Source organism: Lepidochelys kempii, chromosome 4, assembly GCF_965140285.1.
Source record: "Lepidochelys kempii isolate rLepKem1 chromosome 4, rLepKem1.hap1, whole genome shotgun sequence".
Taxonomy (NCBI): domain Eukaryota; kingdom Metazoa; phylum Chordata; order Testudines; family Cheloniidae; genus Lepidochelys; species Lepidochelys kempii.
Window position 1 is genome coordinate 59,012,851 of NC_136383.1, and position 27,462 is coordinate 59,040,312.

The 27,462-nt window shown below is 40.6% G+C and overlaps 1 protein-coding gene across 1 annotated transcript; it reads right to left on the reverse strand.

The window, feature by feature from the left end:
• Positions 1–321: 321 nt before the first annotated feature.
• RNF175 (ring finger protein 175) lies at positions 322–27,462 on the reverse strand. Its single transcript, XM_078852430.1, is given in 10 exon segments — positions 322–442; positions 2,189–2,308; positions 3,599–3,732; positions 4,498–4,621; positions 8,999–9,132; positions 9,353–9,362; positions 12,335–12,429; positions 24,471–24,612; positions 25,099–25,193; positions 27,439–27,462. Coding segments are annotated over 10 exon segments (999 nt in total).

Here is a 27,462-nt window from a genome sequence, read left to right on the forward strand (position 1 = left end):
ATTGACATACTTACTAGTGCAGCAAATATAAAAAAAAATTTCAGAAATAGTCATAATGAGAAAAATAGCCATTTCTTTTACTAACATTGTCCTGTCATAAATGTCCCTTTCCATGCACACTTTGAGAAAATCAGAAATGTTTTAATTTCATGCTGTTCAAGTAATGTACTATTGGGCTCTTGTAGAGCAGTGCAACAAGAATACCAGAGTTCAGTCTCCTAAGGTCTTTATAATATTGTAAAAATATAATTTATAGACTATACATAGTATTTTGCATATTGAAATATCCAACATTTTGCATTCTGGGTATAATCTCAAATCCTATTCTAAGCCCAATGAATAGTTAATGACTTGGACTATTCCTATAAGAACTGGTTGCCAGGCCACCAGATAGTGGAGCCAATCCAACAGTTGCCCATACAAAACAGGTGTACGCTCCCACCTAAGCTACTGTTAAGAAAACCTGCTGCCAAGATTGTTTAAATGTGAAAAGAGATTTGGTATGACATTAGTTCCTTCATCAATAAGTGAAGAAAAGTACTTGTTTCATGTTCTCCAACATAGTGCTCTCTGGTTCCTCTAAAGCAGTGATACTCGGATTGTTGCTCATGACCCGCAAGTGGCTCTTTAATATGTCTCTGTCATAAATATAAAGGGAAGGGTAAACCCCTTTGAAATCCCTCCTGGCCAGGGGAAAGCTCCTCTCACCTGTAAAGGGTTAAGAAGCTAAAGGTAACCTCGCTGGCACCTGACCAAAATGACCAATGAGGAGACAAGATACTTTCAAAAGCTGGGAGGAGGGAGAGAAACAAAGGGTCTGTGTCTGTCTGTAGTCGTCTTGGCCGGGGACAGAACAGGAATGGAGTCTTAGAACTTTTAGTAAGTAATCTAGCTAGGTATGTGTTAGATTATGATTTCTTTAAATGGCTGAGAAAAGAACTGTGCTGAATAGAATAACTATTTCTGTCTGTGTATCTTTTTTGTAACTTAAGGTTTTGCCTAGAGGGGTTCTCTATGTTTTTGAATCTAATTACCCTGTAAGATATCTACCATCCTGATTTTACAGGGGGGATTTCTTTATTTCTATTTACTTCTATTTTTTATTAAAAGTCGTCTTGTAAAACACTGAATGCTTTTTCATTGTTTTCAGATCCAAGGGTTTGGGTCTGTGGTCACCTATGCAAATTGGTGAGGCTTTTTATCCAACATTTCCCAGGAAAGGGGGAGTGCAAGTGTTGGGAGGATTGTTCATTGTTCTTAAGATCCAAGGGTCTGGGTCTGTAGTCACCTAGGCAAATTGGTGAGGCTTTTTACCAAACCTTGTCCAGGAAGTGGGGTGCAAGGTTTTGGGAAGTATTTTGGGGGGAAGGACGCGTCCAAACAGCTCTTCCCCAGTAACCAGTATTAGTTTGGTGGTGGTAGCGGCCAGTCCAAGGATAACGGGGGTAATATTTTGTACCTTGGGGAAGTTTTGACCTAAGCTGGTAAAGATAAGCTTAGGAGGTTTTTCATGCAGGTCCCCACATCTGTACCCTAGAGTTCAGAGTGGGGGAGGAACCTTGACAGTCTCCTGCAGCTCTTTGCAGCATGTGATATTAAAATACTGAGTGACTTAATTATTCACCAATCTAAGTTATTAACCAATTAAGTTATCACCTTGCATGAAGTTATTAACTTATTTGCTGTGAGAATAATTTTATTTTTATATATAACTGTTCAATAGGGGAAATATGAATAGTACTAAAGTAAATGAAATAATGCATTCACTTCTGAGGCTCTTTTGGGTAATGTTGATTGCTAATTTGGCTCCTGAACCACTGAGGTCTGAGTATCACTGCTCTAGATTATTGTATTTTGAACGATATTCTCATAAAAATGTTTAAAGTAAAATTTAAACAGCTTCCCCAAGGGGAATTGAAACGGGTTGAAAAAGTCAGTAGGACAAACTCTGCTCCAACTTGAATGGGGTTTCACAAATGCAGCAGCAGAACTTGAGCTACTGTCCTTCCTTCTGGAGAAACTAGGAGAGAGAACTTTTGTTTACTAACTAGTGAGAAGGAAGTAAAGAAATCTGCTATTTTAACTGGCTTTTTTTTTTCTTTTCTTTATTTTACTCCCACCTCTCTCCACTGGATTATAACAAACTAGCAAAGTCAAAAGAATTAAAAAATTCAAGTAAAAATCACACCTTTTAAGAAAAGGAGATGGGTTACTTAACTTTCTCTTTAAATCAACTTTCTCGCTGCAGTATGGGCAAGTCTGCTTTTTGCCAACAATGCACCAACCTCGGATGCAAAATTCATGAAATCTTGCATCCGGTAAGGATTCTTTCAAATAAAAACAAGGAACAATACATGCTTCTGTGAACTTATCTACAGATTTGAATTATTATTGATTGTGCACACTGCACTGCTATTTATCTCAGGCACTTACACAAGTCACTTAACCTCTCTGCATCAGTTTCCTCAACTAAAAATGGGGATAATGATATTTACCCAACTTGGATATAAAGCATGCCACACAAGTTCATATTATATTTATTATTATTAATTTTATTATTAGATATGGGCCCAAGGCAAAATTCTGGATGTGGACATCCTTGAGTTTTGGAATAACTGGAATCCAGAGCCAAATTTAGTAATACCTGGCCCTATTCTTGAATGGGCTGAAGCACACAACCTCAGATCAAAATTCTCTTGAATTTCACAGCTTGGGTCTATAACTATTCTCTTGAGAGTCTAAGGACACTGTTAAAGAAAAAAGTACAGTTGAGCATTTGAAATGCATGGAAAGTCAGGAACCTTGTGAAGTTGTTGCAAAGTAGGTTATAATTTCTTTTTTAATTTTGGGGAGAGGGGATTAAATGTGTAATTAGTTGTAAACTACTTAAATTAAGCTATTAAAAAGTGATATCTGTTACCTTATTACAGCTTTAAAGGTCTCCTGTCCTTGTCATGCTTTCATATATTGAGTCTGATTCTGATCCCACTTTCACTCATGCAAATTTGGGGGTAACCTTACCTGAAGTCAGTCACACCAGTGTAACTAGGCTAGGTGAGTGAAGAATTAGGCCCTTGGGTGAGATCCACAAAGATACTTAGGTGCCTTAAGTTTAGGGTTTGGATGCTTAAGTCCCAGTTCCACAAAACCCTGTAGGCTCCTAAACTAACTCAATGCCTAAGTTATCTTTATCAATCAGGCTTGTAATCTCAGGTTTGTCCCAGGGGCCTGCTGCCTCTGTGGTCACTGGGAGCTGCAGGAGGCCGGTGCTTGCAAAATGTCTCATGGCCTGCTTATCCTGATAGGCCGCAGGTTGCCCACCACTGGGTTAGCTGCTTGATGCACCTGAGTTTCAGTAGCTTGGGAAGCAAGCATTGCATGGTAGCACTTAAACTTAAGTCTTCCACTAAACCTCATGTGAGCAGACAGGCTACTTATTCCATATTCCTATTTTTACCTTTTGTGCTGTGGTTTCTTTGATTGTGTTCATTTATTTCTTTCCCCTCCCCCCACACTGTTTGTTGCTAATTTGTTTTATTTTTGGTGCAACAGCAAGAAAAGAGGAAACCATTATTTCATAATTGAATTGAAAGGATACACATGATTGCATGACAGCTGGTAGGTATTTTCAATGATCCCTTCCTCATTTATGTCCACAAAGATTTTCTGTCTACAGACTGCACAGATGTTGTTGGACAAATTTCTTGTAGGCATCCCACTGACATTATAAAACTGCTGCATATTTATAGTGGGGGTGAGAGAAACAACATTTTCCATTAGGGCCAAGGAGATACAAATAACTCAGTATAAGTCCACAATGGACACAAGTGTTAAGGAAAGGAATGAAAGAAGCTAAAACTGTTTTAGATACTAGTGACAGAATGTATAGATCCTGCCATGTAGGTGGTATGGAGAGAATTAAAACCTTCTTGCTGAGAAGAGAATTTCAATAAGTATCTCTCTTGCAAAGCCTGCCAAACACCCCAGACTTAGGGAATGCAGGTGTCCTTAGTGAAGGCTAATTGCCTCATTAAGAAGAAAAGTCAAGAATTTCAAAAAGGGAAAGATTTAAAGACTCTTTCACTGGGTTTTGGAGAACTAAGAAGCAGACCCACCTATGGAAATGAGGAGTCTTTTTTTAGTCTCTTGTTTATATGGACTCAGGTTGAGAGAAATGCTATTTTTGCCTTTTTTTGTTTTGTTTTTTGTTTGGAACAGCCCTCTATATTGCTATATAGGGATTGTCTCCTAGCTCAGACCATTGCATACTCACTGGTTTGTACTACTGTATTAAGAAATTCCTTTTGAAACTAAGATCAGTAAGAAAGTAGGAGAGTTTGCCTATGGCACAATAAACGTTGTCTTTAAGGAAAGATTAGTTAAATTTCTGGAAAGAGTATGGGGGGGGGGGGCTTTCTTCTAGAGTAGGAGTACAACTAGACTCAAAAGCTCGTTCCCAGTCAATCTGACTTTCATTCAAAGTAATGAAACCAGCACTTACCCCATAGTGGAAGCCATGTAATCAGAACAAATCTCTGCAAAGTCTCTTCCCATCACTCCATAGTAGAGTCCATAAAACAGCAAAATCACACCAAAATCCATGGATTCTTCAGTCTTGATTCTGTATAAAAACAGATAAAAAACAGCATATGGGTGTGTTTGCTCATGTACAGAATTATAAGGAGAAAGTATCAAACTGATTTTTTACTCCTAATAGCTCTGGCTTTTGTTTTTCCTCATTACAACTCAGTTTTTAATTTCCTTCGAAGCCAACTTCATATTTGTGGTGTAATAAGAAACACAACATTAATCTCATAAAAGTATGCTCTAACAATTTCTGTTATCTTATAGAACTTAACTCTATCTAAATATTATAGAAAGTGCAAAATTGCATTTTTTTCCAAGGGAAAAATTGTTAAACTACAAATGAATTAGGTAGACCTTTTATTGTTTTGAGGAAGCAACAAAATCACCCAATACTTAGTAAAAATGTAAGATGCCTTTCAAATAAATGCTAAATTATTTTAGCTGAAATAATTCATCCTGGAAAAAATGCTCAACAGTAAAGTTCACTATACTGCAGTAAATGAAGTTTAGAAGTCAAAGCACTACACAAAAATAACAGTCAGGAATTGTGAAGATACTCAAAAAGAAAAGGAGGACTTGTGGCACCTTAGAGACTAACCAATTTATTTGAGCATGAGCTTTCGTGAGCTACAGCTCACTTTTATTTAGATACTGTGATCTAAATAAAAAGGTAAACTATGATGTTAATAAGGCTTATTGTTAAGTCACCTTCTACAGTAGTTTACGTTATACAATATTAGTTACTTATAGCACCCAGAAGATTACTAGGTATCATAGAATATCAGGGTTGGAAGGGACCTCAGGAGGTCGTCTAGTCCAAACTCCTGATCAAAGCAGGACCAATCCCCAACTAAATCATCCCAGCTAGGGCTTTGTCAAGCCTGACTGAAAACCTCTAACCTAGGAAGATGGTGGAATCTCCTTCCTAACTCATTCCAGTTCTTTATAGATCAGGTCCCTGTCCTGCTGAGTTTACAAACCTAGTGAGGTAAATAGAAAGGAGCATAAACACTGCCAAATTAAGTGTAAAAATGTAATTAAAAAAAGCCAAAAAGGAGTCTGAAGAACAGCTAGCCAAAAACTCAAAAGGTAATAACAAAATGATTTTTAAGTACATCAGAAGCAGGAAGCCTGTTAAACAACCAGTGGGGCCCCGGGATGATCTAGATACAAAAGGAGCACTTAAGGACGATAAAGTCATTGCAGAGAAACTAAATGAATTCTGTGCTTCAGTCTCCACGGCTGAGGATGTTAGGGAGATTCCCAAACCTGAGCCGTCTTTTGTAGGTGACAAATCTGAGGAATTGTCACAGATTGAAGTGTCACTAGAGGAGGTTTGGGAATTAATTGAGAAACTTAACAGTAACAAGTCACCAGGACAATATGGCATTCACCCAAGAGTTCTGAAAGAACTCAAATGTGAAATTGCGGAACGATTACCTCTGGTTTGTAACCTGTCTTTTAAATCAGCTTCTGTACCCAATGACTGGAAGATAGCTAATGTAATGCCAATATTTAAGAAGGGCTCTAGAGGTGATCCTGGCAATTACAGACTGGTAAGTCTAACGTCAGTACCGGGCAAATTAGTTGAAACAATAGGAAAGAATAAAATTGTCAGACACTTAGAAGAACTTAAATTGTTGGGCAAAAGTCAACATGATTTCTGTAAAGGGAAATCATGTCTTACTAATCTATTAGAGTTCTTTGAAGGGGTCAACAAACGTGGACAAGGGGGATCCCAGTGGACATAGTGTACTTAGATTTCCAGAAAGCCTTTGACAAGGTCCCTCACCAAAGGCTCTTACGTAAATTAAGCTGTCATGGGATAAGAGGGAAGATCCTTTCATGGATTGAGAACTGGTTAAAAGACTGGGAACAAAGGTAGGAATAAATGGTACATTTTCAGAATGGAGAGGGGTAACCAGTGGTGTTCCCCAAGAGTCAGTCCAAGGACCAATCCTATTCAACTTATTCATAAATGATCCGGAGAAAGGGGTAAACAGTGAGGTGGCCAAGTTTGCAGATGATACTAAACTGCTCAAGATAGTTAAGACCAAAGCAGACTGTGCAGAACTTCAAAAAGATCTCACAAAACTAAGGGATTGGGCAACAAAATGGCAAATGATATTTAATGTGGATAAATGTAAAGTAATGCACATTGGCAAAAATAACCCCGACTATACATACAATATAATGGTGGCTAATTTAGCTACAACTAATCAGGAAAAAGATCTTGGAGTCATTGTGGATAGTTCTCTGAAGATGTCCATGCAGTGTGCAGCAGCAGTCAAAAAAGCAAACAAGATGTTAGGAATCATTAAAGGGATAGAGAACAAGACAGAGAATATCTTATTGCCCTTATATAAATCCATGGTATGCCCACATCTTGAATACTGTGTACAGGTGTGGTCTCCTCATCTCAAAAAAGATATACTGGCATTAGAAAAGATTCAGAAAAGAGCAACTAAAATGATTAGGGGTTTGGAAAGGGGCCTATATGAGGAGAGATTAAAGAGGCTAGGACTCTTCAGCTTGGAAAAGAGGAGACTAAGGGGGGGATATGATAGAGGTATATAAAATCATGAGTGGTGTGGAGAAAGTGAATAAGAAAAAGTTATTTACTGGTTCCCATAATATAAGAACTAGGGGCCACCAAATGAAATTAATGGGCAGCAGGTTTAAAACAAATAAAAGGAAGTTCTTCTTCACACAACACACAGTCAACCTGTGAAACTCCTTGCCTGAGGAGTTGCGAAGGCTAAGACTATAACAGGGTTTAAAAGAGAACTGGATATTCATGGACGTTAAGTCCATTAATGGCTATTAGCCAGGATGGGTAAGGAATGATGTCCCTAGCCTCTGTTTGTCAGAGGGTGGAGATGGATGGCAGGAGAGAGATCACTTGATCATTACCTGTTAGGTTTACTCCCCCTGGGGCACCTGGCATTGACCACTGTCAGTAGACAGGATACTGGGCTGGATGGACCTTTGGTCTCACCCAGTATGGCCGTTCTTATGTACAATCTAATCATACATACTGTACACACACATAAAAGAACAACAGATGATATATAAACTTTACAAACTCCCCAGGCTTTTCTTTGCCTCATCTCCAGTGGTCCCATAGCTCCAAAGCAATGCTGCCTGTAAACATTAAATGGGTACTTTCAAGGTTATCCAGTCACTCCCATCTGGGAAGTACATGTAATATTTTAGGCAGTTTTCCAAAACATTTCATGTTTCCTTCTAAAAATCAGTATTACAAACACTGTTTTCTTATCAGCAACTGTAGACGAACAAGCCACTCTGTTTCTTTACTTATTTGCATACACAGATTGGGGGGTATAATGCAATAACTGCCCTGAAGGAGACCCAAATAAGGGTCTTTTGTTCCCTAGCCATTAGTGGCTGCAAGTGCTGTGGGGGGTGGCATGAACTTGGGGGAAGGTAACTCCTAATATTCCTCCATAGAAATTTGTATAGTTGCTTCTGCATTGGCATTGATGATGGGCTGTGGAGGTAGCAAAATTCAGCCTTTCAATCCAAGAGCAGCCATATAGGCCAGGACTCTCTGGGAGGCCAGAAACTTCCCCCAGGAGTACGCTCTCACAGACCTGGGAGCCTCCCATGAGGCATAAGAATGCACTGCTAATTTTTCCTGAGAGGAGGGGAGACAAGGAGAGCCTTTAAAATGAGTGCAGTGGTTGTTTCCATGAATTTGGGGGTGGAGTGGTGGGTTTGGTTAAAACCTTGATTGGATTTTGGCACAGGAAAGGAAATTTTGTAAATATCCTTAAAACAATTAATCAGTAGGGAGATGTGTAATAGTGTGTGGAATGAGTTGGGTTAATGAGAACAGAACTGAAGCTAGGGGTAAGAGTCAAAATCAAAAAAGAAAAAACTAAACAATACAATAGATGAGTAGAGAGGCAATTGGACATAGCCATATATAAAGAGGAACTACAAGATGTGTGCTAAACATCACTCTGATCACCATGTTTATATATTTTATTTCTGTCCCTTAGCCTGTGAATGCATCATCTGCTGTGCGGAATCCCATTGCAGAGCAGGGCCTTACTTAACAGTTAAAATAAGTGGTTAGAAGTGCAAACACTGTGGTGGTATGTAATTTTATTTTTTCCCCTTCTAATCCAGGAATACAATATATGAAGCCACTAAAGCAGTTTAAGTATCAAGTCTCAGATTAATTGTGCAAAAAAAAAATCAAGAAACAAGAGAAAATGTAAACCTGTGTCCTAAGCTATAGTTATTTGTTTGACGCGGGGAAAAGATTAGATTTCAGGTGAAAGTTTTCATTGCAACCATCAAAGTTTATAAAAATTCTACATAAAAGGCATATTTTGAAAGTAATAAGAGACACACAATTTGAAGATTACCTGAAGATACTTACTGAAAGACTAAATTAAATCCAAACATGGTAAACATTATATCTAAATAACCCACAATTCCAACTGCATAACTCAGTTTATAGAGAAGAAGAAACCACTTGTAGACCAACCTGTGGATCAGAGAAAAGGAAACATACTGAAGATCTCCAAAATCTCATACAGTATCGTATCTTAGACTGCAACATCTTTTTACAAATTCAGTTTCCAGCAAAAGCAAGTTTAAAAATGTCCTTTGTCTATATTCAAAATGAAACTGGGATTAATATCCATTTGGACGGAACCTCCTTTCTTATCACAAGAAATTGGTGTATCACCACACAGGCATATTTAGCAAAATGACATTACCGAGAAGGTACCCTGGTAATGCTCCACCAAAAGACGACTAGTGATCATTAGGATTTACTGCTGTGAGTAGTCGCTTTTGAAGTAAATGATAGTGCTCAAATGGAGCTACTCACTGTAGTAAGCACCACGCTGTAGTGTTTGTGGGGTGAGGCCCATAGCTGAATATAGGAGTTAAGATACACATATATGGTGGTTTCAGAGTAACAGTCGTGTTAGTCTGTCTTTGCAAAAAGAAAAGGAGTACTTGTGGCACCTTAGAGACTAACCAATTTATTTGAGCATGAGCTTTCATGAGCTACAGCTCACTTCATCGGATGCATACCGTGGAAACTGCAGTAGACATTATATACACACAGAGACCATGAAACAATACCCCCTCCCACCCCACTGTCCTGCTGGTAATAGCTTATCCAAAGTGATCATCAAGTTGGGCCATTTCCAGCACAAATCCAGGTTTTCTCACCCTCCCCTCCCCCCCGCCACACACTCACTCTCCTGCTGGTAATAGCCCATCCAAAGTGACCATTCTCTTCACAATGTGTATGATAATCAAGGTGGGCCATTTCCTGCACAAATCCAGGTTCTCTCACCCCCTCACCCCACTCCAAAAACCACACACACAAACTCAATCTCCTGCTGGTAATAGCTTATCCAAAGTGACCACTCTCCCTACAATGTGCATGATAATCAAGGTGGGCCATTTCCAGCATAAATCCAGGTTTTCTCACCTCCACACCCCCATACACACACAAACTCACTCTCCTGCTGGTAATAGCTCATCCAAAGTGACCACTCTCCCTACAATGTGCATGGTAATCAAGGTGGGTCATTTCCAGCACAGATCCAGGCTTTCTCCCCCCCCCCCCGCCCCCGGGAACATACACACACACACATAAACTCACTCTCCTGCTGGCAATAGCTCATCCAAACTGACCACTCTCCAAGTTTAAATCCAAGTTTAACCAGAAAGTCTGGGTGGGGGGTAGGAAAAAGCAAGGGGAAATAGGCTACCTTGCATAATGACTTAGCCACTCCCAGTCTCTATTTAAGCCTAAATTAACAGTATCCAATTTGCAAATGAATTCCAATTCAGCAGTTTATCGCTGGAGTCTGGATTTGAAGTTTTTTTGTTGTAAGATAGTGACCTTCATGTCGGTGATTGCGTGACCAGAGAGATTGAAGTGTTCTCCAACTGGTTTATGAATGTTATAATTCTTGACATCTGATTTGTGTCCATTTATTCTTTTACGTAGAGACTGTCCAGTTTGACCAATGTACATGGCAGAGGGGCATTGCTGGCACATGATCACATATATCACATTGGTGGATGTGCAGGTGAACGAGCCTCTGATAGTGTGGCTGATTTTATTAGGCCCTGTGATGGTGTCACCTATGGGATAGATATGTGGGCACAGTTGGCAACGGGCTTTGTTGCAAGGATAGGTTCCTGGGCTAGTGGTTCTGTTGTGTGGTATGTGGTTGTTGGTGAGTATTTGCTTCAGGTTGCGGGGCTGTCTGTAGGCAAGGACTGGCCTGTCTCCCAAGATTTGTGAGAGTGTTGGGTCATCCTTCAGGATAGGTTGTAGATCCTTAATGCGTTGGAGGGGTTTTAGTTGGGGGCTGAAGGTGACGGCTAGTGACGTTCTGTTATTTTCTTTGTTAGGCCTATCCTGTAGTAGGTGACTTCTGGGAACTCTTCTGGCTCTATCAATCTGTTTCTTCACTTCTGCAGGTGGGTATTGTAGTTGTAAGAAAGCTTGATAGAGATCTTGTAGATGTTTGTCTCTGTCTGAGGGGTTGGAGCAAATGCGGTTGTATCGCAGAGCTTGGCTGTAGACGATGGATCGTGTGGTGTGGTCAGGGTGAAAGCTGGAGGCATGTAGATAGGAATAGCGGTCAGTAGGTTTCCGGTATAGGGTGGTGTTTATGTGACCATTGTTTATTAGCACTGTAGTGTCCAGGAAGTGGATCTCTTGTGTGGACTGGACCAGGCTGAGGTTGATGGTGGGATGGAAATTTTTGAAATCATGGTGGAATTCCTCAAGGGCTTCTTTTCCATGGGTCCAGATGATGAAGATGTCATCAATATAGCGCAAGTAGAGTAGGGGCTTTAGGGGACGAGAGCTGAGGAAGCGTTGTTCTAAATCAGCCATAAAAATGTTGGCATACTGTGGGGCCATGCGGGTACCCATAGCAGTGCCGCTGATCTGAAGGTATACATTGTCCCCAAATGTAAAATAGTTATGGGTAAGGACAAAGTCACAAAGTTCAGCCACCAGGTTAGCCGTGACATTATCGGGGATAGTGTTCTTGACGGCTTGTAGTCCATCTTTGTGTGGAATGTTGGTGTAGAGGGCTTCTACATCCATAGTGGCCAGGATGGTGTTATCAGGAAGATCGCCGATGGATTGAAGTTTCCTGGGGTGAGGGAGTGAGAGAACCTGGATTTGTGCTGGAAATGACCCACCTTGATTATCATACACATTGTGAAGAGAGTGGTCACTTTGGATGGGCTATTACCAGCAGAAGAGTGAGTTTGTGTGGGGGGGGGCGGAGGGTGAGAAAACCTGGATTTGTGCTGGAAATGGCCCAACTTGATGATCACTTTGGATAAGCTATTACCAGCAGGACAGTGGGGTGGGAGGGGGTATTGTTTCATGGTCTCTGTGTGTATATAATGTCTACTGCAGTTTCCACGGTATGCATCCGATGAAGTGAGCTGTAGCTCACGAAAGCTCATGCTCAAATAAATTGGTTAGTCTCTAAGGTGCCACAAGTACTCCTTTTCTTTTTTCATATATGGTGCTAACTTTAACTTTCATCCTTACTCATTTACATTTGAAGTTTGATAAAGTTCACCAACCAAAAGCATATTTAGGTACCTAAATAAAAGGGGCTTGATTTTTTTCTAGGTGTTATTCAAATGTAGCAACGTGATTAATACAATGTCTTAATCTACAACTATTAAATGGCCTTTGTGCCATTTATTAAACTTTGTGAACATTCCCCACATGGACAGAAATTGCCACCAGTAAAGTTTGATGGTGAAATACAAAGGAACAACCCACATCTGCAGGAGGGTTACCAGCTGTCAGGGAAATACAGAAAGTCACTTTAAACTACTGAGAGCCTAGAAGTCTGTGTTACATCATTACTTAAAGTATATTGACAAACCAGAATAGTGACAAACCACTACAAAATCTATATTGGATCATTTGTACAGCACTGAGCACAATGGGGCCTAGATACTGATTTGGGCACTACTGCATTATAACTAATGTATAGCGATGATGATTTTGTTCTCATTTACAGCACTGTAGCTCAGGAATAATTCCAATTCAGTGAACAGCTACACGGTTATAAAACTGGGGTAAATAAAATCAGAAATCAGGCCCATAATCAAAAGGCCATATCCTCAGTTGATGTCATGCCATTGAAATCAACTGATTTTTAAAAAAATCAATTTACATTTAAAAGTAACTAATACTAAAGTTCTTGAGCCAAAATCTCTGAAATCAATGGAGTTACATCAGTTAAGAATTTGGCCGATAAGCTTTAGGGTCACTCTTAAAAGCCTCTACTGAAAGTCATGGCATTGAATTCAGTCCTAGATAAATCAGCCATAAACAACTGACAATGACTTTCTAAAAATCTCACTCAACAGCACAAACAAAATGGATTAAACTTTTTCATCTTTTTGTCAATTAATGCTGGCAAACTTAATAATTTATACTTGCTCATCTCTGCTTTTTAATTTGCCTATGGTAATCAAATATTCTATTCCAGATTCTTTACAATATGTAAACATTTTAAACCCACTGAATAGTCAGCCCTCTGATGTTAGCACTCTCCAGGACTCCTACTCATTGATCATGAATTTGGTACTGGGAAAACTTGATGGTGATAGAGATAAAGCTATAATGACTTTAGTGTGTGTTTATAAAGTTTAAGAGTTTTAGCTCCTAATCCTGTACTGGTAGGATTTATATAAGGTTGCTGAGAATAAAAGAAACTGTGAAGAGACTCATTTGGAATGTGGATAAATTAAAAAACATCAACCCCCTCCCGCAAATGTTACCTATAACAGGTTCATAATTTCCTTATTGGAGGGAGGGAAGGGAAGGATAGGAATCTCATCTCTTAAACCTAAAATGAAATAATGTAGTGCCCAATCTTATTCCAGCTGACATCTACTGGTGTTTTGCTACTCCAGTGGAAGCAGAACTGAGCCTTTCCTCTGTTATAAGAAAAATTAGCGACTTTTTTTTTTAAAAAGGGAAATACAAACTTTCCCCGAAAAAAACTTTAATGTGAACCAATATTTTGTAAAAATTAGCATTTAATTATCAAGGTCTTGATAAAAGATTAAGTCATTTAAAATAAATAGATGTAAAAGATTGGAACACAGCAATTTGGATCAGACATTGATTCAGCTGGGCCTAAGCCCTGCACTTGCAGAGATCAAGGCCTTATACAAGGTGTGGGAAAGTCGGCTTCTCAACTATCAAAACAATATTGCTCCTCCCATCCCATGCACTTCCAGTTGCTTCTGGTGGGTCATTTAAATTACTCCGAAGTGGATCAGGAATAAGTTTTCTGCCCCATGACTACTCCATTCATGAGTAGATGAGACCAGAATAGGACAAAAGTTAGCCTGCCTCTGTCCACTGTCATGCTCTGACACACAATTGTTCCGTTTTGCCTGAGGTATGTCTTCCTTAATCTTGCATTCTGTCTGGGCTATCTCACAGGCCCCTGTGTAATGGCCTACACCATGCACTATGTCTCTGACCATGGTTAGGTGATAATGACAAAGGTCACCAACACCAGAGCTGTCTACGGGAGCCACCACCATTCGTCTTCAAGTATGTCTAGATTAGGAATCACAGTAACAGCCGTGTTAGTCTGTATTCGCAAAAAGAAAAGGAGTACTTGTGGCACCTTAGAGACTAACAAATTTATTTGAGCATAAGCTTTCGTGAGCTACAGCTCACTTCATCGGATGCATACTGTGGAAAGTGTAGAAGATCTTTTTATACACACAAAGCATGAAAAAATACCTCCCCCCACCCCACTCTCCTGCCGGTAATAGCTTATCTAAAGTGATCACTCTCCTTAAAATGTGTATGATAATCAAGTTGGGCCATTTCCAACACAAATCCAGGTTTTCTCTCCCCCCCCCCACACACACAAACCCACTCTCCTGATGGTAATAGCTTATCTAAAGTGACCACTCTCCTTACAATGTGTATGATAATCAAGGTGGGCCATTTCCAGCACAAATCAAGGGTTTAACAAGAACGTCTGAGGAGGGGGGGGGAGGGGTTGGAAAACAAGGGGAAATAGGTTACCTTGCATAATAACTTAGCCACTCCCAGTCTCTATTCAAGCCTAAGCTAATTGTATCCAATTTGCAAATTAATTCCAATTCAGCAGTCTCTCGCTGGAGTCTGGATTTGAAGTTTTTCTGTTGTAATATCGCAACTTTCATGTCTGCAATCGCGTGACCAGAGAGATTGAAGTGTTCTCTGACTGGTTTATGAATGTTATAATTCTTGACATCTGATTTGTGTCCATTTATTCTTTTACGTAGAGACTGTCCAGTTTGACCAATGTACATGGCAGAGGGGCATTGCTGGCACATGATGGCCTATATCACATTGGTGGATGTGCAGGTGAACGAGCCTCTGATAGTGTGGCTGATGTTATTAGGCCCTGTGATGGTGTCCCCTGAATAGATATGTGGGCACAGCTGGCAATGGGCTTTGTTGCAAGGATAGGTTCCTGGATTAGTGGTTCTGTTGTGTGGTATGTGGTTGCTGGTGAGTATTTGCTTCAGGTTGGGGGGCTGTCTGTAGGCAAGGACTGGCCTGTCTCCCAAGATTTGTGAGAGTGTTGGGTCATCCTTCAGGATAGGTTGTAGATCCTCCTTCCTCAGACGTTCTTGTTAAACCCTTGATTTGTGCTGGAAATGGCCCACCTTGATTATCATACACATTGTAAGGAGAGTGGTCACTTTAGATAAGCTATTACCAGCAGGAAAGTGGGGTGGGGGGAGGTATTTTTTCATGCTTTGTGTGTATAAAAAGATCTTCTACACTTTCCACAGTATGCATCCGATGAAGAGAGCTGTAGCTCACGAAAGCTTATGCTCAAATAAATTGGTTAGTTTTTAAGGTGCCACAAGTACTCCTTTTCTTTTTAGATTAGGAATGAAGATCAAGATACAATCAGGGTTACTTAAACCCAACTTTTTTTCCCTAATCTAGACAAACCTTAGCATTCATCTCTTGCCCTATCTACACTAGAATTAAAAAATGTGTGTTAAAAATATACCTTTTACTCTAGTCTAGGCAAGCTCAGAGAATCCTCTGTTGGGGTGATGCTGGCAGCTCCTCACCTCCAGAGCAGCAGATTTTTGCATGACTTCAGGAACTGGGGTCCTCGGCTAGTACCTATGCCTCGCCCTTTGCATGAGTGTGCTATGTGGAGACTTCTACAGGTTTGGAGCATCTGATCTATTCTGTCAGCATCTCTGATGCTTCTATGAACACCAGACAGGGTGAATGCAACCTCTGCATGTCATACAATGTAGTGTAGGATTGGCATGTGATCTGTAGTAGCCAATACCTGATACTTCAAAAGAAGGCAAAAGAACTACAGAATGCCTTCCAATGTTCAGGGGGAGCAAGCATACACACTGATACATGTACTCCTTTGTGGAGTTCAGCACGTTCTCCTCTTTAGTGGCTGGCACGTGAGAAGGCACAGCCATAACTCTGCATTCTACCCACCCCCTTCTTGCCCCTTGTAGGGCACTGTTCACCCTCACGAGAGATGGAGGAGCAGTCTCTGGCTTTCTTTGACTGCAGGGACTGAAATTCTGACTGGCCCTCACCTAAGCCATGCCAGTTGGAAGAGGCTTCTTGCTGCCTCCCCTTCCTATTGTGCACCTGTGTAAGGGCCAGGAAGAACATGATCCTAAAGTCCTAACATGGTCACATGTTATTTTTTGACTGCTGAAAGTGGAACCTAAAACTATAGTTCAGCCTCTTAAATGATCAGACCCTCAGCTACACAGGAGCTGCGACTTTCACAACATTTGAACAAAGATTAGCATTGTTACCTAATTGGTTAGTTATAAACATTCATATCTTAACCAATTTTAAAAGTGTACCTTGAGATTTTCTTTGCTAATTCTATAAGGAGATTGATTAGAATATAGTATTTTAATGTAATATCTTCACCAAAATTCAATCTAAAAAGAAATCATCTCTTCAAAGCTATTAAAGATACTATTCATTGTGTTCTACACAAATCAAACTGTTAATTTTATAGTAATTGCCACATATGAAATGTAGGAAAGTTCTATCAAGTAAATAGGAGTATAAAAATATGAAATCATGTCATAAAGCTACAAGGCCTAGTATCTGCAATATATTAATAATGCTGGAGGGTCACCATCTGGACAACTTCATATAATACCACATGTGCAATTGCTGGTAAATGGCAACTCTAGCATCTGGATCATATTATTACAAATTTTCCTCATCCACATATCATAGCAAGAGGAATTTCCTGACAAATCAGACAGCTGCCAAAAAGTAAAATGTTTTTCTCTTTATTGTACTTTAAATGAGCTCAAAAAGACCTGGAAGTGAAGTCAGCATTGGCGTCCTAGACAGCATTCCCATTTTCTAATTATACAGATGGAACAACAACTCACACAAACACACAATGATTTTTTTTAAAGATTATATTTGTACTCTGCCTCAAATTATCATTTTTTTCTGTTATGAGTAAACAAGAACTTATACTACAAACAAATTCAGCAAAAAAAGCATTATTGTGCTATTCCTTTTGTCTTAAAGCAAGTGGTGAAAAATGCATTTATAAAGAAAATAACTGTTAATAATTAGTATTTACAATTATTAATAATTGTGACAGAATGACCTCATCAGAACTTGTTAACTTGGCAACAGAAGCCAATGGGCTTTCTAAATGTCTAGTTTCCTTTGATGCAGACATATTCAGATACTTAAAACATGTGCATGAAAGCAGTAATAAATCAGCTATGTGGCATTTAAATTTTAATGTAATATGCTTACATTCAATTGTACGCCAGAAATTGGTAGAGATTTCTATATTAACCAAACCAAAACGACAATATTTTCAAGTTTAGAGGCATTACTTATTGGAAGAAATCAATTATTTGTTAAATATGCTACTTCATTTGTCAACTGTATTCCAAAGTACTCATTACATGGCAATCTTGCCACAGAGGATTTATGACTAGTAGAATAGACAATTTATATTTATATAGTCATATATGATCAGAAGCATCTGAAATGATTTGAAGACAAATATTCCTTTTCTGTCCTACATATTTTAAAACTTTGTATTATGCCAGAAGAAAGCATTTTTCTCTACACAGCTCATATATATTAAATATTAGTCAGTGGATAGCTTCCAAAAATAAGCAAATTCTATGATAAGAAGCAGCTCAGTGTCTGCTAGTCAGATTTTCCCTTGGGAAAAGACAGAGGGTCAAAACATTTGACAAGCTTTCTTACTATAGTCTTTTTTTCAGTTGAAGATTCCAGACCTGACTCTCTGTTCTGTCACATCAGTTTGACATTGACTTCGGTGGAGTCAAGTCAGTGTAAAACTAGTGTAATGGAATGGAAACAGGCCTGCTACTTGCACACTGAACTGATCACTTTCTGAAAATCAGACTCAAGATATTTTTCAGCTTGGATATGAAAAAAATGGAGGGATCCAGAATCATTACTCAACTTTGAAAATCTTGGACAACAAATTTAATTTATCAAGAAAACTAATCAGGATTTCATGAACTCTTATAGTTTCCTTCAATCTGCACCTCCATAATTTGGCAGCTAATTCTTATCGGCCAACTAGCATCTACAAGAAGTAATGCAGTCACCAGAGAGGACGACTAAGATTTATTCCAGCATCAGCAAAACCACTTTTATTTTTTTCCAGGCTCACACCCACGCTATTTTACATTTGACCATCTGGTGGCTGGCAATTTCTTCCCCTCATGCTAGAATTATCCACAGCTGAATTTTGGCTGGTTTGTTACAACAAATGCTCTCACTGCTTTGACAGAGGAGCTTTCCCCAGCACGCTCCTTTTTCAGTTGCTGGTCTTCTAAATTCTGAATAAACCTACAAAACCCATTTTAGAAGCTGCAGGCTGTAACTACATCCCGTGAATTCGGTAAGTATTTGGGTATTTTTCTCTTTGTTCTTTTTAGACACACTGATGCCCTTTCCTTCCAGGTTTGATTTTTATGCTCCCTTTAGCCTATTTCCCCCCAGGTTTACCAAACAACTGGTAGATTGTCAGTCCCCCCCAACTCTTTGTCTGACTCCTACCTACTACAGTCATGCAAAGATCTCATTAATGAGTCAGTCAAACACGCACCCCGCAGAGGACATACACATCCAGTTCAGAATAAAGGAGACAGAAAGCATTTAGAGGCACCTTGGAGGGAATAAGATGATTTAGGACAGCCTTTCATCAGAGTGCCTTCATACCACTAGGAATAAGAGTGCCTTTGTACCAGAGGCACTCTGGTGCCAAATGGTTATGCCAAACCAAACCATATGTGATGATAATCTTGTTCCCTAATCTCCTAGGAAAGGGAACACAGAAGAAGGCAGTTTCCACTCTTCCCTGCCCCCCTGTTTACAACCACCTTCTTTTTGTCATCAGACTAAAATTCCAAGCCTCAACTATACAGTTATTCTATTGGTGGAGGGTTGTGTGGCCTGCTTCTTTATCTGACCCCCTCCCCATTGCTCGTACTCCCTACGAGGTTAGCATTTTGTAAGCAGCATCAGGAACAAAAATATTTAATTCTCTCACATCTGTACATAGAATCTGACACACACAAAGTATGAGTAAACTACTCAGATACAAGTTGGATGATCAAAAGCTGGGTAGCAAGCAAGAGAAATACATGAGCAACAAGAGTAGAGAGCAGTTTTCTCTTTTTAATGTGTTGGTTTTGGGGTTGTTTGTTGTTTTTTTTAAACTAGGATTTAGTTAAATCTCACTGATTTGGTGAGATTACAGTGATATCAGTATGAGCACAACCTATAACCATAATAACTAGCACCTGACGGTATCTATATCTGGTGGTGATGCAAAGGCCTAAACCTGCCTGTATTTAGTTTTGTGATAGGTATTGTTTTGTTTTTAACTCTAAATGTGAAGTTCCCTGAGTGTGTTAGTCAAGTTAATCAAGTAATTCAAGTGCATTCACAGCCTCTGCTTCTCAATGAAAGTTTTCTGATCCGAGCTAATAAATCAATGTGTTGATTGGTTTCAGATGCTACATTCAGATTATTTTGTGTAAGAATCCAGCTAGTCAGTAAACTTTTATGTCCTGATCTTTGTCCCGGATATTATTGTGCTTCATAAAGTGGCTCAGATTCTGTTATCCATTACACTCATACAAATTTAGAGTGATTAAATGGATTTCAATATTCTTGCAAAGTCATAGTTAAAGAGGAAGTGAATTCTTTAAATTGATGAGACTTAAAGGGTTTACCAGTGGTGTGAATGACGTCTCCCCTTTCTTTCTGTAGTTGTCTAATACAGTGGTCTCCAAACTTTTTGATCGCGCACCCCGTCAGTAAAAATTTTTGAGCACGCACCCCCAATATATTATATACATGTACAACTGTACTACTGTACTAATATACTGTGTAAATTATAAAACATACACAAAAAATAGAAATTAAAAAATGATGAGATAAAGATGAAATAAACAATATTTTTAAAATGGTAATGTGATCAAATATGCTTTATTATTTTTTAAAATCTTGGTTTAACACTTTGTGATACAGCCTGTGCTCAGGGTGGGGTGCAGGGTCTGGGAGGGAGTTAGGGTGCAGGAGGGCGCTCAGGGTGAGGGTGCGGGAGAAGGCTCAGGGCTGGGGCAGGCAGGAGTGCAGGGGGTGTGCAGGTGGTTCTGCACAGTGCAGCACCACCCCCATGGCCCCGATTCTGGGAGCCACAATTCTGGGAGCTACCGCCCCTCCCCCCCCCGGCAGGCAGGGCCACCCGGAACGCAGGGGCTTTAGGGGCTTCAGGGCCCTGGCCTACAGCTCTAAAGCCCTTTTCGGAATGCGGCCCTGCGAACACGGGCCGGAGGATTCAGGAGGAGCAGGGGCAGCCAGTGGCCGGAGGGAAGCGGCGCTTTCCCCTTCAAAGCACCGCTTCTCTCTGGCAGGCTTTGAAGGGGAAAGTGCCGCTTCTTTCCGGCCGCTGGCTGCGTGGCTGCCCCTGCTCCTCCATGGGCCGGAGGACTCAGGGCCGCCTCTCTCTCTCTCTTTTTTCTTTTTTTTAAACTGGCGGTGCTCCTCCTGCCGGGCTGCCCTTTTGCTCCGGTGGAGCTCCTCCTGCTACGCCCCCCAGTCGATCATCTTGTGCACCCCCTGGGTTGCGTGCACCCCCCTTTGGAGTCCACTAGTCTAATACACAAGCATTTTAAAATGTTGTGTTTAAATTAGCTCACAGATTTTCGGTGATTCACAGAAATATCCTAAAAAGGATGTTTATGTGGCCAGTGATCAGATATGCCAAACCCGTGAAAAAAATGCAGAAATTGGGCTTGTTTTTGGCTTAATTGGCTTGTGGGTTGTTTGGTGGCTAGTTTGTGGCTTGTAGCTTGTTTTGCTTGTAGCTTGTTGTAGTTTGCTTCTTTTTTTTGATCGGCTCCCGGCAAGCAGGGGCAAGGGATGGCCAGCTGGGGAAGAGGGGAGAGAATCAAGGGTGCACAGGGGGCCCATCACTGTGCCAGACTCCATGCTTGGGGGGATCTAGTCACATAGAGTGTTGGGGTTCTTAGGGATTGGCTTGTTTTGGGCTTGTTTTGAAATGGGATTAGCTTGATTTTTGGCTTATTGTGAAAGTCGGGGTGCTTACTTACCACATGAAAGTTGGCAACTGTGCCACTGAAGAGGCCAATTTAAAAATTAGGTAATATGTGCCCGGACTTGCCATATGGGTGTAGAGCTATTCTTTTTCACAAGCTACAAGATACATTAATGAAAAATTCTCTGAAGTTATCTAATGTGGAATTAATGCTCTGCACTATCCACTGTTTGAGACTCAGTACAAGTAACATTAGCAGCCTTGCAAAAATAGATGCACATGGATGTGAAACTAAATTATTTTCTCAACTAAGCAGAGCATAAAGCAGAACTGCCACAGACAAGTCCAAAATTAGCTTCAACTTCTGGTGTGACTGTTTATGTAGAAGCAGATTCAGCTGCTTTTCACTGTGTTTCTGTTATTACTGGAGTTGAAGATCTGGCCATTGCCACAGGACTATGATTCATCACTTTAAAAAAAATACCCACATTTTGCTAAGCTAGAGATTGAGGTTGTAGTACAGGGGTGGGCAAACTTTTTAGCCCGAGGGCCATATCTGGGTGGGGAAATTGCATGCAGGGCCATGAATGTAGGGCTGGGTTAGAGGGTTGCGGTGTGGGAGGGAGTGCAGGGCATGGGAGGGGGTGTGGTGTGCAGGAAGGGGCTTGGGGCAAAGGGCTGGAGTGCAGGAGGGGGCTCAGGGCAGGGGGTTGGGGGTGCAGAGGGGTGCCACAGGGGGCTCAAGGCAGGGGGTTAGGGTGCAGGAAGGGGTGAGGGGTGCAGGAGGGGCTTGGGGTATGGCAGTGGGCTCAGGGCAGTGGGTTGGGCTGGGGGGTGCAGGAGGAGTGTGGGGTGCGAACTCTGGCCCAGCACTGCTTACCTTGAGCAGCTCCAGGGTGGCAGCAGAGCGTAATGGGGCTAAGGCAGACTCCCAGGCTGCCCTGGCCCTGTGCTGCTCCCAGAAGTGGCCGGCGCCACATCCCTGTGGCCTCTGGGGAAGTGGCGGGGGACAGAGGGCTCTGCGTGCTGTCCTCGCCTTCAGGTACCTCCCCGCAACGCTCCCATTGGCAACGGTTCCCTGCAGGGGGAGCTGCGGGGGGCAGTGCCTGCAAGCGAGGGCAGCACGCGGAGCCCTCTGCTCCCCTCCTCCCCCAGAGGCCGCAGGGACGTGGTGCTGGCTGCTTCTGGGAGCGGCACGGGGCCAGGGTAGGCAGGGCGCCTGCCTTACCCTTGCTGCGCTACAGGGCTGGCAATCCCGCAGGCCGGATCCAAAGCCCTGATGGGCTGGATCCAGTCTGCAGGTCCTAGTTTGCCCACCGCTGTTGTAGTATATTTAAAAAAATCAACCCCCCCCATATTAAAACCTGATTGATGCTTGTAGCTGAAGTGTGTCCTCTATAAGGTGAATATAAGATAGATCATATGAATGAGTATTAGGTCCACTAAAATCATCACCTACCTACCAGATAGAGTTTTAAATGTGATTAACTATTGGTTGAGGCTAAAACTTCAAAAAGTAGATCCTAGTAAGCAACACAAGACATAGGACAAGAGCTAGCATACTACTGGCATTTTTGGACACTGACAGAGTGATCCAGCACCAATGAACAGCTTTACAGTATTGTAAGGGAAAGTAATGAAAGGATAACTCAAAATGCATGTTCCTTAGAACTATGAGAGATTTGTACAGGCCAAAAGGGGCCATTATAAAAGCTCAGCAACTCAGTATATATTTAGTACTCAGTTGTGTGTTTGTACTGGTGGTGGGACAGCAGTTTCTCTACCTCTGAGAAACTGATTTCAACAGACAGTATTGGTATGAATGCTCAGAGCTGTGGAGTTCTTATTGACATGGAGCCAAATTCATCACTGGCTTACACCCATTGCAATCCATTAAAGGCTATTCATTTTGACAGCCCCTTCCATTATTAAAAGTTTATTACAGTTCCTTATTTTGTAAAGTGTACTTTTAGGGACTAATTCACCACTTCACTCTTCCAGTTTTTGCCATTGTAATTCCACTGAAATCAACAGAATTACTCCAGTATGAGGCTGAAGTAAGGCAGTGGTGAATCAGCCTCTTTCTATATTTTTCTGTCAAAACACGATGACTGTAAATCATATTAAACTGTGATTCTATCCTCCGTCAACCAATACAAGAAGAGAGGGAAAACTAGGGGATTTTCAACATACTAAATTTAAAATCTCTCCAAAACTGGTAAGTTGTTGGAAAGAGGTCAAGGAAGATTTAGGAAGTGATTACTGATGTCAGTGTGCACTAACTCCCTGGCACCAGAACTCAAGATATCAGTATACAAACTAATCAGGACTTTGGCCTGGATCATTCATTTCTATGGACAAATTCCCAGTGGGAAAGAGCTACTTACAAGAGATTCATTGGCTTCAGTGGACTTGCTCACATGCTTAAAGTTCTGTCTAAGGTACTTATAGGGCTCCCATTTCCATAGTATGTGAGCACTTCACAATCTTTAATGCAGTTACATTCACATACCCCCGTGAGGTAGGGTACTGTCTCTTTTCACAGTTGGGGAACTGAAGCACAGAGAGCCTAAGGTCCAGATCCTCAAAGATATTTAGGCTCCTAACTTCCACTGATTGAGGATCCGGGCCTAAGTGAATTGCCCAAGGACACAGAGCAATCTGTGGTGGAGCCCAGGTATCCTGAGTCCCAGGTCCAGTGCCCTAACTGGACCATCCTTCCTTCATAGTTAGTCATGTGAAGAAGTACCTTGCTCAATCAAGGCTCCAAACTCTCAGTGGATCCTTCTCTACATCATCCCTTCAGTTAGGTGTGGATGGTGACTTTGTGGAAGGGGAAGAGAAAGAGATGTAACATACCCTGTGAGAAATTCATAACCAACTCCCAGATTCCCAATCAGATGTTTGAGTTTACAAGGGCCGTGCTGTAATTTTTTTCCTACTGTTTTGTGTTTTGTTTTTTTAAACCCACCAAGGACTGAGTTCAGCACCAATTCGTATATAGAGGAAATCAAATTAGAGTTGCTTTTTTTCCTCGTGAAATGGTAAAAACTACTTTTCTTGAGAAAAAGAATGATGGCTCATTTTCTCCATCCATTCACAGCAGTGCCATTCTGAACTTAAGTCCTCAAGAAAGGTCTTGACTTACAATCTGTTTGAGAAAGAACTGATGTCTTGAGATGCTATGGCTCTATAACAGCAATCTTTTGACTGATTACTTACATTGTATGACCTGCAGTGCGTTTGCTTCCATTGAACGAGTACAATCTGTGCCACTACCAAGGCTGCAATGAGAATAAGAATCATCTCCATATGCATAGATTCGTGGCCATGGTGCTTTGCATGCATCTTCTGATGATGAAGTCTTAAAAGAAAATGCATAGAATTAAAATGTGCACACTAGATCCATACTTTTTTGACAATGAGAAGCTGGGAGGAGGAGAGCTGGAAATGCCGAGAAAGACCTGCAGAAGATAGTGAGCTAGCAAATTAGGTGTGTGTTCGCAATGCAATATGCCACTGCAGTTTTGGTCACTACATATGAAACTATCAAATCACAGAGCTGGAAGAGAATTACACCATGTGTATAACTGTAGTGCAGCTCTACCTGGAATACAGGTTTCTATCTGGATGCCTCAATAACAGAAAAATATTGGCAAATTGAAAGGCGTTCAGAGTAAAGGAACACAGATTATTAGCAAAAAGAACAGGAGTACTTGCGGCACCTTAGAGACTAACAAATTTATCTGAGCATAAGCTTTCATGAGCTACAGCTCACTTCATCGGATACATGCAGATTATTAGGGAGTTGGACTGACTTTAAGTACGAGCCAAAAGCTGTTCAGTTTACCTATGCTGATGGCTAATGGCGGTGAGGGGAGAGGAGGAAATGTCATAACAATCAACTTGTCCCTTACGCACATCAGAGAGGGAGAGGAATGGTACCTGGGGGCATAGTGGGATAAAATTAAAAAGTAGAAAACTTAGCATAATTACCAGGAAAAACTTCAGGACACTAATATCAATTAAATTCTTCCTAGGTAAATGGTAGAAGCCCCAGTGCTTGGGTTGTTTACAACTAGACTGACTAAAACAAGAGAGAAACCATCCTGCACTGACATAGATGCTCTAATAGGTCCTTCTCCTCTCTAATTTCTGTTGACCCCATTCTAAACACAGAGAGGTCACAACTGAAGCCACAAAGACAAATTCTCTTTCAATTTTTGATGTGTTTGCAAGAGGGTAAAATTCCAGTCGTCACATCTGAACTCACCCTGGCATTTTGGTTCCAGGTCAGATACAAAACTGGAAGGAGTCTTAAATTCTCTGCCTCTGTCTCCCTGTCTGTAAAATGAGGATGAGCTTAGTTATTTATCTTCCTTGCAAGGTCACTGTGAGGGTTAACTAGTTAATGCTTGTAAACATTTGTGAAGCTAGAAAGTGCTATATAACAAATGCTAAAGGCTGAATCACAGAGCCTGGGAGGCAGAAAGGACCTATTTTCTGTTTTGGATCCCAAACCAGTCACTCTCATGATTAAAGCCCAAAGGTGGAAGTCTTGACAAATAAAAAATGATCCTACCAGAAATTTGGGACCAATATTTTGTGAAATTTTGGGGATGTCAAGACTGAACCTGAACTCTAGCCCTGCTCTGATCTCCAGCTTGAACCCCAGTGTTAGCCTCATCTGGATCCCAATATGAACCCTGAATTGGATGGAAATCTACTCTTCACTGCTAGTACTTCTCTGTAATGTGTCAGACCAAAGCCCTGGACTCAACAAAACTTTGAATGTTGAGGAAGTTTGGATCTAGATCTTAATGTTGTGGCTCTGCTTCTCAGAAAAGAGATGCTAGCTGCCTCTTTCCTAGCTTAAAACAGAAGTAGTGGTTGGAAGGGAAAGGATCAGGATGTACCACTTCTCCCCTACTACTTGTCATACTGACTCTTCCGTTCAAAAAGCAATGACTATTTGGCCTGTGCCAGGATCACAGGTGAGTGCTGTATGGCTACCCATCTTAGGCACTTCTTCCTTCTCAGAAATGCAGCTTTATCAATGTGTCCCTGTTAAGCTTATTCTACACAATACCCCCAAATGCACATTTGAAATATATTCCTTAATAACATTGTTTTCCACAAAGTTAAAAGGCTATCTAATCATAGGTTTATATATATATATATATATATATATATATCTGAGAGATTTTTCTGGCAATTTCCAAAATCAAAACACCCTTCTAGACTTCAATATAGAATGCAGTATATCACTTTAACAAAGATTATATGAGAGCTATAGAAGAGATATAAGAAGTACTTGTCAAACAGCATTGAAGAGTTTAGCTGAATGACTCATAGTTAGACCACACTTTGAATTGCAGATGGGGAGAATGTTTCTGACACACATGAAATGTGTTTGTTCTGGTATAATAAAATAATTACTTCTGCTATTTTATTGACACCACACTCACTATAAATATTTTAAAGTGGCCAGTGAATGTGATGCACTTCGCATCTTCCTCCCAGAAATAAAGTGCACTGCTCATAGAGTGCCGCCTGCTGGATAATTTACATGATATACTGACAGAGAAAGATGCTCATTCTGTTTCACGTGGAGCATGCTGGAATGATGGCCTTCTGAAAATAGCTGGAGTAGGGATGCATACAGCTTATATATGAGGGTAAATTAAAATCTACTGTGATGGAGGGAAAAAGGTGAAATGGTCACGTAACATTATCCCACTCTCTGTATCTTAGCCCTGCTGGGTCTGTTTTTTTTAATTGGTTAAAAAAATATAAATAGACATTTCTTTATATTTTATTTGACTTGTGGAAAGAGATAGGAAGCACTAAATTTATTATATAGATCATCTTTGACTTATCAAGTAGAATACTATACTGCTATAGTGTACTTTAATTAGTAATAGAGATACTAATTTTGTTTTGCTGTTGAGCTGATTTAATGTGTAGAATAAAAAGTTCTTGAGCAGTATTTTCTAACTTTTCTGCCATGCATAAATGTTAGAGGAAATGTAAGTGATCTTTATGCTTAATATAGAAAATTAAGGAAAAAAAGACTAGACTTTCTAAATCTTAAAAACAAATATTTGGGATAACAGCTCTGCCAATTTCTAGAACTGCTATAATGAAAACTAATGTATAAAATCTGCTGCTAATATGCAAACTTACTTACTTCCATTGGTCCCCTGTTGATCAT